Source organism: Convolutriloba macropyga, unplaced genomic scaffold, assembly GCF_964194025.1.
Source record: "Convolutriloba macropyga unplaced genomic scaffold, txConMacr16.3 SCAFFOLD_1359, whole genome shotgun sequence".
Classification (NCBI taxonomy): Eukaryota; Metazoa; Xenacoelomorpha; order Acoela; family Convolutidae; genus Convolutriloba; species Convolutriloba macropyga.
This window is the reverse complement of record NW_027451582.1, coordinates 32,818-46,672: the sequence shown is the minus strand read 5'-3', so window position 1 is coordinate 46,672 and position 13,855 is coordinate 32,818. Positions and strand designations below refer to the sequence as shown.

Here is a 13,855-nt window from a genome sequence, read left to right as displayed (position 1 = left end):
TAAATTGGTAATTTTACAAATATTTTGTAAACGTTGACCAGAACGCCTCTAGACATTTTCATCTGCCTCTTTTGTTCTTGCTTGATTTATGACTATTAGCTCAAACTGTCTGGTATTTGGTTGATCATCACAATTTTGGTTTTTAGTGATAGGAATATTGACATTATAATTTACTGAGAGAAAAGCAATAAAGAATAGTAGATCGTGTAGTTCTATATTTAAGGAGAGACAAGGTAAATAGAAGTTTTTCCAGGCCTCTGCTTGTAATTCAGTTCTCAGTTGCTTAGGATCCAACTGGTAGCTTTCTTTGAATGCGCTCTATCTCCTTCGTCTCCAATTTGTTTGCGAACCAGGCTTCAGTTGCATATGTAACCATTGGTCAACATATCCTACGTGCACCTTGACTTTTGTGCTTAGTTTTGTGGATGCTGAAGTGTTTCTTTTTAAGAAGTAGAAGGATTTCAGTGCCCTTGAGCACCTTTTGTCGACATTAGGTTTCCAGTTCAGCTTTGGCGGCATTGTTATGTCTAGATCTTTCTGTTCGTTCTGGTACTGTAAAGTTTTGTTTTTTAATCTTGACTTGGGTTTGTCTTGACTTTTGATTGGCAACATATAATACTTATTTTCATTTAATGTCATTTTATTGTTTAAACAACATTCTTCTATTTGTTTTATATCGTTTTGTATGTTTTCGCCATTCGTTGCAACAAGCTTGAAATCATCTGCGTAACCAAAGGATTTACACTTGCTTTCTTGTAGAGGAAGATCGTAATTAAGAATGATAAGTAGACGTGGACCTTGTAGTGATCCTCGTGGAACATCACTTGTTACCTGCACTGTTTCAGAGTTAAAGGCATTATGCTTTACCTATTGTTTTCTTTTACTTAAGTAGCCGGATATTATTTTCAAGAAGTTACCGCCAATGCCTAGCATTTCAATTTTCTGTAGCAAGATGACATGTGGAACGCTATTGATTGTATTGGGTAGCTGTCTTTTTTTAAGATCTGTTCACATATATTGATGATTTTTGAAGTCAATTGGAGTAGTGATTTCGGTCACGCCGAAACAGAAAGTGGAGCTAAAAAGCTAGTGGTTTTGCGGCGTGAATTTTTTTACTCTAGAAGTAGAGTGAGAAAACAGTGTTTGAACAAAAATCCGCTTCCTCGCTAGTTGTTTTTTCTTATGCGGAAATTTCACTTGAATCGGATTTTTTCCCAAATGATTTTCCCAATGCATTCATATTTCATTCTAGACCTAATTTTTTGTTTGAACCAAATTTCTCTTTCTCGCTAGTGGTTTTTGTTCGCATGCGGCATTTTGATATTGATATTCAGTTTTTTTAAACTTGATGTTGATTTTCAGTTTATTTGATCTGATTTTTGTGGAAATGGTTTTTCTAATTCACTAAATGTCCGTTCTAGGTCTAATTTTTGTTTAGTCGATGAAAATTCTTTGAGTTGTACGTCAGTTTTTGTCCTGCTATATTTTTGTTCTTTCGCGTGATTGAGTTTTGGTGACACGTGACTTAACATCACTCAAAAATGGTTTCCTCACTCTGAATTTGACTTTTCTTTACTTTAAATCATGAAGACAAGGTCAAGTGAGTATGTGGCACTCTATATGAAGGTTACTTGAGAGCAAATATCTTATCTCAGTATTTAGTTAAACAAATTGCTATCTTTTTGAGACTGCCGATCTACAAAGCTATTGCGGCTATTTTCTGGTTGATGCTTTACACTGACTTTAAAAATAAATAAGCAAATTTTAGGTTTTTATGGGATCAAGTTGTTGAAATTCTAGGCGTGTTTTATCCCACGAGTAACACCACAAGCGAAAAATGGTCGGATCTTCTGAAGTCAAATCATCTCAAAAATATGTGGCTCAGCTGGCCCAAAATGGACGCCACATACGAGCAGCTGGGATTGCATTTGACATGCTTAACTGTAGTAACATACAATGCATTTGACAGGTTGGTTTACCTACCTATATTTGCCCTTGATCAAGTGAGAAAGTAGTATTAATAAAACTTTTTGTTGAGAATTTTTTTTAAAATGCTGACGATTTCTGAAAATGTTAAAATCATCTAAATATTAAAACAACTGATCACTTTTGCAGGTGTAGCAGCTGTGCTTACTCCTCAATGCAGGACATTACAACTATTGACTATGGCATGTGTGCAAAACCTCTCTTCAGGAAATGTGCTACCAACTATCGCTACGAACCTTACCTGCCTTCAGAGTAAGAATCCTATCGTCAGTTTAATGGTGGGCAGCGACAATAACGGAAAAATCCGGGGATCTATTCTATTTCCCCCCCCCCCAAGTGTGTTTTACTCCCCCAGTTACAAATTATATGTTGTTATATAGCACGTTACTGTGTAAGAAAATAGCACGTGCGCCTGGGGGGCGTAAAAAAATATACGCCCACTAAGCTGGGGGGGGGGGGGGGCAAAACAGAATAGATCCAAATCCGGTCTTCGTTTTTTTAACTCTGCGTCTGGGGTGCTTAAAATGCGATTATGGGCTCATTTTTATTGTTCGAACCATCGATGCCGGATGGTGTACACGGCCCTTTTTTCGAACCCCACTTTGGTAATCAACAATAATGAACCTGGACTTTTTTGTTCCGCGATTTGTCGTCGTTTTTATTTGCCTTGCACAAGCAAGCAAACATAGCAAATAACGAAGAAAGCTTATCCAGCGTAGAAGGTGTTGATTGTGGATTTTTGAATTTTGTTTTTTTTTCGTTGATTTTATTGAGATTCAAATTTTGACTGATTTTCTTTGTTTTGTCCTGTTTAAGCGTCATTTTGGTCAAATTTGAAAAATTATTTCTTCCGTCTAATTATCGTGTAATTTTTTTCACCGTGTAATTATCCTTATTTTGTTAGTAGTATAAGTAAATGACTAGTAGCACACCACGGGGGGGGGGGGGGGGGGGGGGGGTCACGCACGGTAAAAAAACGACCCCCTCTAAATCTCTACATTTCGCCAATAAATTTCTTCAGAAAAGCCCTTGGGCGCGATGGGACAATATATGAAGACAAAATCAGAACATGAGTTTGGAAAAATTGTATAGCAAGATCATTTTTCAAATTACAGTTCCAGAAAACAGACGTTAAGTAAAAATCGATAAAACTGTTTCAATGAGTACCCGAGTTACGAGAGACGAAATTGATGGGGGTATTACAAACTTGGTTTTTGATGATGGAAACCGAGAGAGACCTCCATGGCGTTGCTGTTCCAATACCGTAGTCCCTCGATCAGAGATTATATTTTTCGTTCAAGTGAGTATTATCGTGCTCATGATTAGTCTCTGTTTTGCCATGCTATTCTTGATTTCGGAGAGTTGCGAAGAGAAATCAATTTGGATTGCACTGCTTTCGAGTCTAGTTGGTTATATCTTACCAAATCCTAAATTATGAATAAAGTCATTCTCACAAACGATAGGATCTTCATGGCGGTTGTAGGCCCAAGTGGTTCTGGGAAAACTGACCTCATATTCAGCATTCTGCAAGGTAGGTCCTTCTACCCAGCATTTCCCAAAATTTATTACTTCTACAAAGAGTTCCAGGACATATTTACAGCTATGCAACAAAAAATACCGCACATTGAGTTCATCAAGTATTCCGGATTGGATATAACGAAAAAACTTTCGGACTGTCTGCTCGTTTATGATGACTCATGCGAGGAAATCTTTAACGACAAAGAGTTTGTGAAGATAGCAACGTCAGGAAGACACAGAAAACTTCATGTGATCTACGTCAAACACAACTTATTCCAACAGAGTAAATGGTCGCGGACAATTGATCTAAACACAACTCATATAGTTTTATTCAAATCATTGCGTGACATTCAACAAATAGAATACCTCGAAAAACAGTTAAACTGTCTCCAATTACTCAAGGACGCATACAAATTAGCAACAGCTCAACCCTATGGACATTTGATCATTGATCTGGATCCTAAAACAAGTCAAGGCTTACGATTTTCTTCTCAACTCATTGGTCCCGAACCATCAGTATTCTATATTCCTTCGGAGGAAGCTGTTATTACACCAATTACGAATGAAAAAGAGACATTTGCTTATGCTGAAGCGTTGGTGCGTTAACAGCAACCCCAAATCGAAAAGCAAGAGAATTTTTCTAGCCCACGATATTGAATTCATTTGGTTCCTAAGCGATTGTGTAATGAACGTGCTCTCTGGTGTTGTCCCAATCAACAAGGAAGAACTACAACAATTTGAACCTCAACTACGACAACTTTCTGAAAAATATTTTAGTGCTCTAGAAAGAAGTAAATTATTCCAGACAACGAGAGGGCATTCTCTGATTCAACTAATTGCCAGACCTTGTCTAGAATATCTACAGAAAAATGCCAACTGAGGAATTTGTGCTCATTCCTCGCAACATGTTTACAACTGAACAACCCCAAGTTTCGCAAATATTAAACAATCCATTAACAAAAAACAAGTCGAAACAACTATCGCTTCTACAGAGAACTTCAAAACAAGAGCCACCAGAAGCGGTCATACACCAGAACACAGAGCAACAGACAGATGACGTCATGGTTTCGGATGAAGAAGAAAAGCAACAAAGTATCCCAGACAACACTAAACGGAAAGAGTTTGATGAAATCAGTCAGAGTGTGATCGATGATATAGATTTTCTCGATAAAGACAAATTTGGAAAAGCAAAAATAATTTTGAAGAAAATAAACGGATCACGCAACATTTCACTGGACTTTGAAGGTAAAATCCTGATTAATGGAAGGAACACCGACATTCCAGCATCAACTTTCCTCTACGCATTACAACAAACATCATCAAAACTTTTGCCTGACGATTATCAAGTATTGAATTATTTGAACCTTGCGCCACATCTCACTTGTAATACTTACGCAAAGAAGTTCATAAAAATTCCGAAAGAGCAAAAACTACGTCAGTTTCCGGATGGAGCAGCCAGTGAACAGAAACCTGCTATCGAGAGAGCAGAAAAAACAGAGACTGCTAGCTTTGATGAGGAAGGCTTCGCAGACGCAGAAGAAGAAATTAAAACGCCAACAAGCTGGAAAACTCCATTCAGCGTAAATCAAAAAACTAAATAAAGTTTACACGAAAGGAAAAGCAGCATTTGGAAGTGTTGCTAACATAAAAGAGGAAAGCGGCTTTTCCCACAAAAAAATTGAAAAATTCCTTCAATCCAAGAACTCATACACTAAATATCGTCAATTCCGGAAAAGTTTTCCACGATTGAAGGTAGTTGCTTACAGAATAAACGAAATCTGGTCCATGGATGTAGCCTATATGGACAAAATAGCCAAGCACAACAATGGGGTCAAATACCTATTGATTGCAGTTGACGTTTTATCACGCTATTTACGTGTTCAACCTCTCAGAACGATGTATTCGAAGGATTGTGTTGAAGCTTTCAAACAAATGATAAAGACGAAACAACCAGAGAAAGTGTGGACAGACAAAGGCACCGAATTCAAGGGCGAGTTCAAAACATTCTGTGAAAACAAAAAGATTCATTTGTATACAACCGAAAACGAAACCAAATCTGCGTTTGCGGAAAGAAATATTCGATCACTTAAAAACATTATATACAGATACTTGGAAGAAAAATGGACTTGGAACTATATAAAGGAGCTTCCCAATTTCGTAAATATCATTAACAGTCGTGTTAACCGCTTTACAAAGTTAGCCCCAAATAAAGTATTCAAAAAACATGAACCATTTTTAATTTCGATTGCTTTGGACAACAATAAATATAAACCACGATTCGAAGAGGGGGACCTGGTACGAATAGCGAAACCAGACGATACTTTCAGAAAAGGTTATACTCAGAATTATACAGACGAAATTTTCACAGTACTAAGGTTGGCTACAACAAGTCCACCTACCTACAATCTGATTGACGCAAACAACGTTAAAATCCTTGGGAAGTTTTACGAATCGGAATTAGTACAAGCTGATGCGTTAAACACTGGAGAGGAGCAATGATTTCTAACAGCAATGAGTTTACAATTGACTTCTTATCAAATGCATCAATGGACGTTTTTAATGGAAACACTATGGCATCATTTCGGAACCAATTATCACAACCGATACACTTACAGGGAGAATGGCAAGTAGCATTGACATCTCTATCTTTTCCATCAAACATCAATAACGTAAACTCTGGAGAAATAGTTGTTTACAAGAATTCAATGACCAATCCAAATGAGTCGAGTAATCGATCAGGACAACTCAGAAAAATTCGGACTGGTATTTACAACAGCTGGGAAGATCTAGTCTCGGAGATTGTTCGCATTGCAAAACTAAAACAGTTCGATCGAAAGTTTGACAAGATAACGCAAAAGCTCGTGTTAACATTTGGGGAAAATGAAGGATTGTCGTTTCAAGACGATGAAATTCCCAGCATTCTTGGATTCAAGGGGACCCCGGACCCTGCACACAATGGTTTTGTTCACATTGGTTACAAGACAAACTTCGAAAATGGGGCTCCGAACACTCCTAACAGACATTTTGGTATTTTCCCTGTTGATATAACATGTGGGTCACAGCTTATTTTTGTGTACCTTGATATTATTGAGTATCAACATCTGGGTGACTCACGTGCACCCATTCTCAAAATCATTGAATCGGAGAGACGTCTGAGAAACGGTAGCCTCAACACAGTAGCACCTATTCACCATAAAACTTATACAAACTTGGACTACAAGCGTTTACTTTCAAACAATATCCAGAGCATCAAAGTTGAGCTGAGAAGTGAAACTGGGAAATTGATCCCTTTCACTGGAATTGGTAAAGTTGTTATAAGTCTCAAATTCCAGAGAACAAGCTAACTGATGGAAGCCTATTATAATAATCAAGCATCCAATTCAATGCCCCATTTCTCAGGACATTATAGACAAAGAGGAAGTGGATTCGGCGCATTAGCTGCTGGCATTGGTCGTGTTGCATTACCCCTAGCCCGACGACTTATTTGGCCAGCAGCAAAAACAATTGGAAGAGAATTGCTAGTGCAAGGTGCACCAGAGTTATTAGAATTTGCAACAAAAAAGAAATCAGCGAAGCAAGCTCTGAAAAGTACAGTTGCAAAAACAGCGAGAAAACAAATCGGAGGAGCACTTCAACGAGGACGAAAAGCAATCTATCGAAGGAGGCCGAAGAAGAAAGCATACAAAAAGCAGTCTCCACCAAAGAAAAAGATCATTTCGCGAAAAACGAAGCCACAAAGAAGTCGATCAGATTTCTTCTCAAAAGTAAAAAATGCGTACTAACATTGTTATTCCCACAGAGGCAACACATAGCTCATTAGACTTGTTCGAGAAACCTCCCCTTCTTGTAACATTTGATCAATCGTTCGAGCAAAAAACAGGACCTTTGTACTCGCCCACTGGATCTTCGTTAGAGTTTGAAATAGTCGGTGACAGAAATAACTTCATCGACCTACAGAAAATTTATCTGGAAATCAAATTTCGAGTTGTTCGAAATAATGGAAACGATTTACGCTTCACCACGGGAGATGCCAACAACAGTGACACGCCACATCTAGCCAATAATGTCTTACATTCCCTTTTCGCCGATTGCATAGTGTCAGCAAACGGCATCAAAATATCTTCCGCCAATGGGCACTACGCACACAAAAGTTTCATAGAAACAGAATTTTCTCATGGATCGGATGCGAAAAAACCTGGCTGAACTGTCAAGGATATGATTATGAAGCAGACCCAACAGGCGTCCCAGCCGCTACAATCACAGCTCGACAAGAAACTGTGAGAAGATCTGCTCAACTCACAATGTATGGAAAAATAGCTACCGATTTCTTTTCATGCGAGAAGCATCTAACGAGTGGAGTAACGCTGCGAATTTCTTTCCGACGATCACAGGATGATTTTGCGATTGTGAGTGAAGACGGGGCTAAACACTATAAAATCAAAATCGATGAAGCAAATTTGTTCATGCGAAAAATGACAGTCTCCGATATCGTGCTTGGTGCAATCGAGAAAACACTTCTCAAGACACCTGCAATGTACCGATATAACGAAGTTATTTCGAAAGCTTTTCTAGCAACAGCTGGGCAACAGAGCTGGAAGCAGGAGGATATTTTCACAAAAGAACCTATTCGTAGACTAATTGTCGCCATGTGCCGCAGCGATGCGTTCATCGGTACTAATACGCTCAATCCATTTTCATACCAGAAGTCTGATTTGAATGAGATAATAATTTACCGTAATGGGTTCGCCACAGCTGGTACACCAATATCAACAACTGATAATAAACGACTATACTACAACTCGATGGCTGCACTAGCTTATGTAGAAAATGGTCACGGGATATCTCTATCTGATTTTCCTGACCATTACATTATGGTGTTTGATCTCACCAGCACTCAAGAAGCCACGCATGATTTTATTCATCCCGAGTTAACAAACTCTTCATTATCTGTGGAACTCAAGTTCGGTGCAGCGTTGCCCCGCAACATTGAAATTTTATTTCTCGGGGAGAAATGTTCAACAGTTTATATCGATTCCTCGAGAAACGTTTCCAAAAACGCTCTTCCTATAATCTAATGGATGAAGATAAAATATTCAAATTGATTCTACAATCCGGTCATTTGATGTTTAAATTCAACGGTGTTTATGCAGCTGACAATTTCCCCTTGCACATACCAACCAACTCATTTGCTATCGTTAACGCTTCACCAGCCTCTTCACCTGGATCTCATTGGATTGTGCTTGCAAAGAGATATGCCTACCCAATAACATACTTTGCCGACCCGCTGGCATTACCTCTCTATTCATATAAACACATATCAGACCGATTTCGACAAAGCACTAATGATAGCATTATAGTGCCCCTCATGGAAGACAGACGTGACTCAAATAAACCCCTACAAAGTGCAGACTCTCAAATGTATGGACTTTATTGCATTTATATAGCTCATTGTGTTCTCAATGATAATTTTCCATTCATTCCCGAAATCAATGAAATTCAACTGTTGTCGTTTATAAAACATATGAAGTAAACAATTATACACGCTTTCTTTTTTAGTTAGGTCGATGACTCACCAACCATAAATTCACCTTTATAAAGAACTAAATTCCCCCTCCCCTGGAAAAACAAACTAAATCGTTCGACTATGACAAAAACGTTGATAGCTTGTAAACAAATTCTTGTCTGGACCCGAGTGCGCTATGTAAAAAAGTAACGCTGCAAGGTTGAATTGCGTCACTGTAACGCGATGGCCCCTCGACAAAAACAAATAGGAGACAGCTTGCTTGCATCCGATTGGCCAATCAACTTGTCGAAAGCGGGGTCCCCCGGACTGAAAAATTACTCATTGCTTTTTGCCTTACACTTTGCGTTCAGTTGATTCAAACTTGATACATTTTTGTCACTTCTAAACTTTTTAATTAATCGTTCCTTTCACCGTTACTCTCTTACAGCAACAATCAATTTTTGTGGGATGGGGCAAGCCAAGTGCGAAATTTGTCATAAACTACTGGCAAATAGAAGAAGCGTTCGTCGACATCGGAAAGAAGTGCATAAGATCTATCCTCAAGCAAACTCATTCGAGTGCACTGAATGTGGATTCACCACGAGAAGCCTGTATGAGCTAACAGGACACATGACTGTGCAGCATGCGGCGACCAGTCCACGATACTGCATATACTGTCAAAAATGTTTTCCACGTGACGCTGATTATCTTGAGCACATGAACACTTTCCACGGTCTACCAGCTTGGAGTGTAGATGTAAACAACCTACAGGACTCAGGCATCATAGCAAACGAACGCGCTTTCGGCGATACACTGAAAGTCTATGAGATTACCGTCGGGTCAAGAGACGTTGATCTATTACACGTTATGCAGCTAAAACGTCGAGAGATTGAAAACATTATCAACATTAGTGTTCAGCAACACTCACAAAAAGTTCAGTTCAACTCAGTTATCGATCTTGTCAAACCCACGAAAACCGATGATGATCTATCATCAAGCCAGCCCGATAGAATTTCGATTCATGTTGCATCAAAAATGGAACGAGTGGATTTCGGTGGTCTTGCAGATAAAACCTTCCATGCAATGGTAGAACAGATGCTCCTAGCGCTCAACAATTTTGCTTCCCATGGTAGCGGTTGGACTCTCAACCAAATTGTCAATATTGAAATCCGATTAGCAAAAGCTAAACCGATAAGGGCATCGTCATATTTAGCACTTCCAGGCAAACTAGCGCGCACATGCTCTCTACTGAACATCAGAAACCGAGAAGACGAGAATTGTTTTCTGTATTGCTATACTGCCGCCTACCATTTTAAGTTTGGCCCTCGACTTCTTCCTCCTGGTGCACCGGCACGCAGGATAACCAACCCAGTAACATACGGACCAGACAACCCGCTTGCAAAACAAGCAGATGGTGTGTTTGACATGCCTATGGGCTTCCACCAGATGACTCGCTTTGAAGAGCTGAACAATGTCTGCGTCAACATTTTTCGGTAAGTTAAAAATCTTTCTTTTCGAAAAACTTTAAAACTAAAAAGAAGATCATGGCACACAAGCAAATGAGGAAAAAAAGATAAAAAACCAAAAAAGTTTGAATATTTTAGCTACGCTGAAAACGGACTGATACCATTCCGAGTTTCCAAAATACAAAACTGTGAATTCAACATGGACCTTCTTCTTCTTAGCGACGGTCAAATGCATCACTACGTTTTAATCAGAAACTTGCGATCTCTTATTCATAAAGTCAAGAAACGAGTAGTTAGAACAGATAATCATATTTGTAGAAACTGTTTTCATGTTTGCACCTCAAAAGAACGATATGAAAAACATTTAGAACTTTGCTGGAAGAACAAACCAGCAATCGTGCGTATGCCAAAAAACACAACGTTTGTATACAAAAAGTTTCAGTCCCGTTGGTTTGCTCCAATTGTTGGCTTTTTTGAGTTGGAGTCAATAATTGAACCTGTCTCAGGATGTCAAAACAACCCAACCAAATCAGAAACAAGAACAATAGAAATACATAAACCGTGCAGCTATGCAATGTTGTTTGTTGCTCAGAACCAAACTGAACCGTTTCATTTTGAATGTTTGACAGGACCGAAGGTCATGGAAAAATTTGTTCAGTCTTTGGAAACCATAGCAAAACGAGTTTACAGTGTTAAACAGCAACACAAATATTTCTCTGGCCAGCCTCTCATCGCGAAAGAAGATGCCACCAATTGTTGGATATGTGAAGAACCATTGGAACACAATTTTAATAACCCGACAGTTCTAGATCATTGTCACTTCACTGGAGAATTCCTCGGATGGGCGCATAACACTTGTAACATTAACAGGAGGTTTCTCAACTATACTCCGCTATTTGCACACAATCTCTCAAACTACGATCTTCACCATGTAATTCTTGCTCTCCAGGGTAGTAACATGAGGAATACTGTATCAATTGTTCCGAATACAGATGAGAAATATATAGCTCTGGAAATTGGGGTTCTAGTCTACAACCGTCAGGACAAGAATGGAGTAATCAAACCGGTGTATGAGTATATCAGGCTACTAGACTCATTTCGTTTCATGGCCTCGTCATTAGATTCTCTAGCACAAAACTTACCCTCTGATCAGTTTACTTTGTTAGAACATCACTTTAAGGATTGGCCAGAAAGTTCACTGCAAATGTTGAAACGGAAGGGATTTTTCCCCTATTGTTACATTGATAATTTCAATAAGCTGAAAGAGACCGCACTCCCACCACGAGAAAAGTGGATGAATAGTCTCCAACAGTATCGAGTGAGCATTACTGAAGATGAGTACAAACATTCGCTAGAAGTTTTTGAAAAGTTTCAATGTGAAACAATTGAAGATTACTATAGTTTGTATCTCAAAACTGATGTGTTTCTCCTAGCTGCAGTTATGCTCTGCTTCCGCAAAGTGTGTTACGAAACATACGGACTGGATTGTTGTCAGTATTATACCGCTTCTAATCTCTCTGGTGATGCTATGCTAAAGTTATCTAAAGCGCCCTTGAGACTCCTAAAAGAGAGAGAACAATTGGATATGGTAGAAGGATTGATTCGTGGTGGCGTAAGCTCGATTTACAATAAGCGGCTGGCGGTTGCGAACAACAAATATCTACCAAATTTCAACCCCAAAGCACCCTCAACCTTCATAGTTATGATTGATGCAAACAATTTGTATGGAGGCATAATGGAAAAGTTTCCATTGCCATTGAACAATTTTGAGTACACTGACGGAAACTGGGATCCTGAAATTCAAAAAGCGTGTTGGAGACACCTGACGATAGCGATATTGGCTACGTATTAGAAGTGGATTTGTCGTACCCAGATGAACTTCATGATCTTCATTCAGATTTTCCCTTGGCCCCAACAAAACAGAAAGTTGACGCATGCTGGTTGGGTGACTATCAGGAAGAGCTTTTGAATGATATGCAGATGAATGCGCCGCCTTCGAGTAACAAATTGATCCAGACTTTGTTCCCCAAAAAGAACTACATTTTGCACTATCAAACATTGAAGCTCTACGTGCAGTTGGGGTTAAAAGTTGAAAAACTACATCGATCACTCGCTTTTAACCAGTCGAAATGGCTAGCGCCATATGTGAAGTTGAACACTCAGAAGCGAAAGCAAGCCAAGAACAAGTTCGAGGAGAACTTCTATAAACTAATGGTGAACAGCGCATTTGGGAAAACGTGTGAGGGGAAACGCAATCGCGTAAAATTAAAACTGGCTCGAAGTGAAGAAGAGACACTGAAATGGACCAGCGCTCCACAGATGAAGTCGTTCAAAATCATTGATGAGAACTTGGCAACGATAAGCTTGAATCAGACTGAAATAGAGTGGGACAAACCAACTATCGTAGGTGCTTGCATCTTAGATCTTTCGAAGAAATTCATGTACGACTTCCACTACAATACAATGAAGAAACACTTCAATTGTAAACTACTGTACTCGGACACGGACTCGTTTGTTTATGAAATTTTCTCAAACGACTTCTTCGCAGACTTGAAGCGGAAAACCACAGTGAAGGACCTTTTCGATTTCTCAAACTTTCCAACTAATCACGAGATGTACGATCAAAGCAACGCAAGGGTGACACTAAAATTTAAAGATGAGATGGGAGGCAAGATGATTTCTGAGTTTGTGGGGTTGAAGCCAAAGCTGTATTCAATCAAACTGGCAGATGGTTAGTCAACTTTTTTTTTCAAAACCTGAAAAAAGCCATGAAAACAACAAAAAGCAGAATGAGTAAAGAAAAACCGGATAAAAAGTATAAAAAAGAGACCTAGGATTAAATTTCCAAAAAACGAAAAAAAAAAGTGAAAAACAAAAACTAGAATACACGAACTTCTATTTTAGGTCTTGCAAAGCAGTCAGCGAAAGGTGTGACGCCAGGCGCATGATGACACATGAATTATACAAACAGGTTCTCACAGGAGGAGAAACTGTTCGACTTATCAACACCAGAATTGCGTCGAGCAAACACCAACTAATGACAGTTGTGTGCAACAAGAAGTCACTCTCGGGATACGATGACAAGCGGTATATTTTAAACGACAAGATCACAACCCTACCATTTGGCCATCACGCTCTGCGCGAGGAAATATTCATGCGTAACGTAGTACAGGATCCAGATTGGGGTTCGAGTGATGAGGAAGAAACTGTTGTACACGTTGCTGAGTCGTTAACGCCAGAAAGTCAACTACCAACTCAATACACAGGCCCTCTAATGTCAGCAGAAGTCTGGTCTCCGCCTGATCCCGGTCTCAGCCAGCGTGTTTACAGTGACGATGAGCTTGAAGCGGACATTGCAGATTTTGCAAATCTGACTGAACAA

The 13,855-nt window shown here is 39.2% G+C and overlaps 1 protein-coding gene across 1 annotated transcript in view; it reads left to right on the top strand.

Moving 5' to 3' along the window:
* Window positions 1-1,623: 1,623 nt before the first annotated feature.
* LOC142356814 (uncharacterized) overlaps window positions 1,624-13,855 on the top strand; it is a 35,618-nt gene continuing 23,386 nt past the window's right edge. Inside the window, exons 1-2 of the mRNA XM_075408601.1 lie at window positions 1,624-1,969; window positions 2,116-2,238. Coding sequence (XP_075264716.1) covers window positions 1,875-1,969; window positions 2,116-2,238 — 218 coding nt within the window. The 5' untranslated portion in view covers window positions 1,624-1,874. The remainder of the gene's footprint in view (window positions 1,970-2,115; window positions 2,239-13,855) is intronic.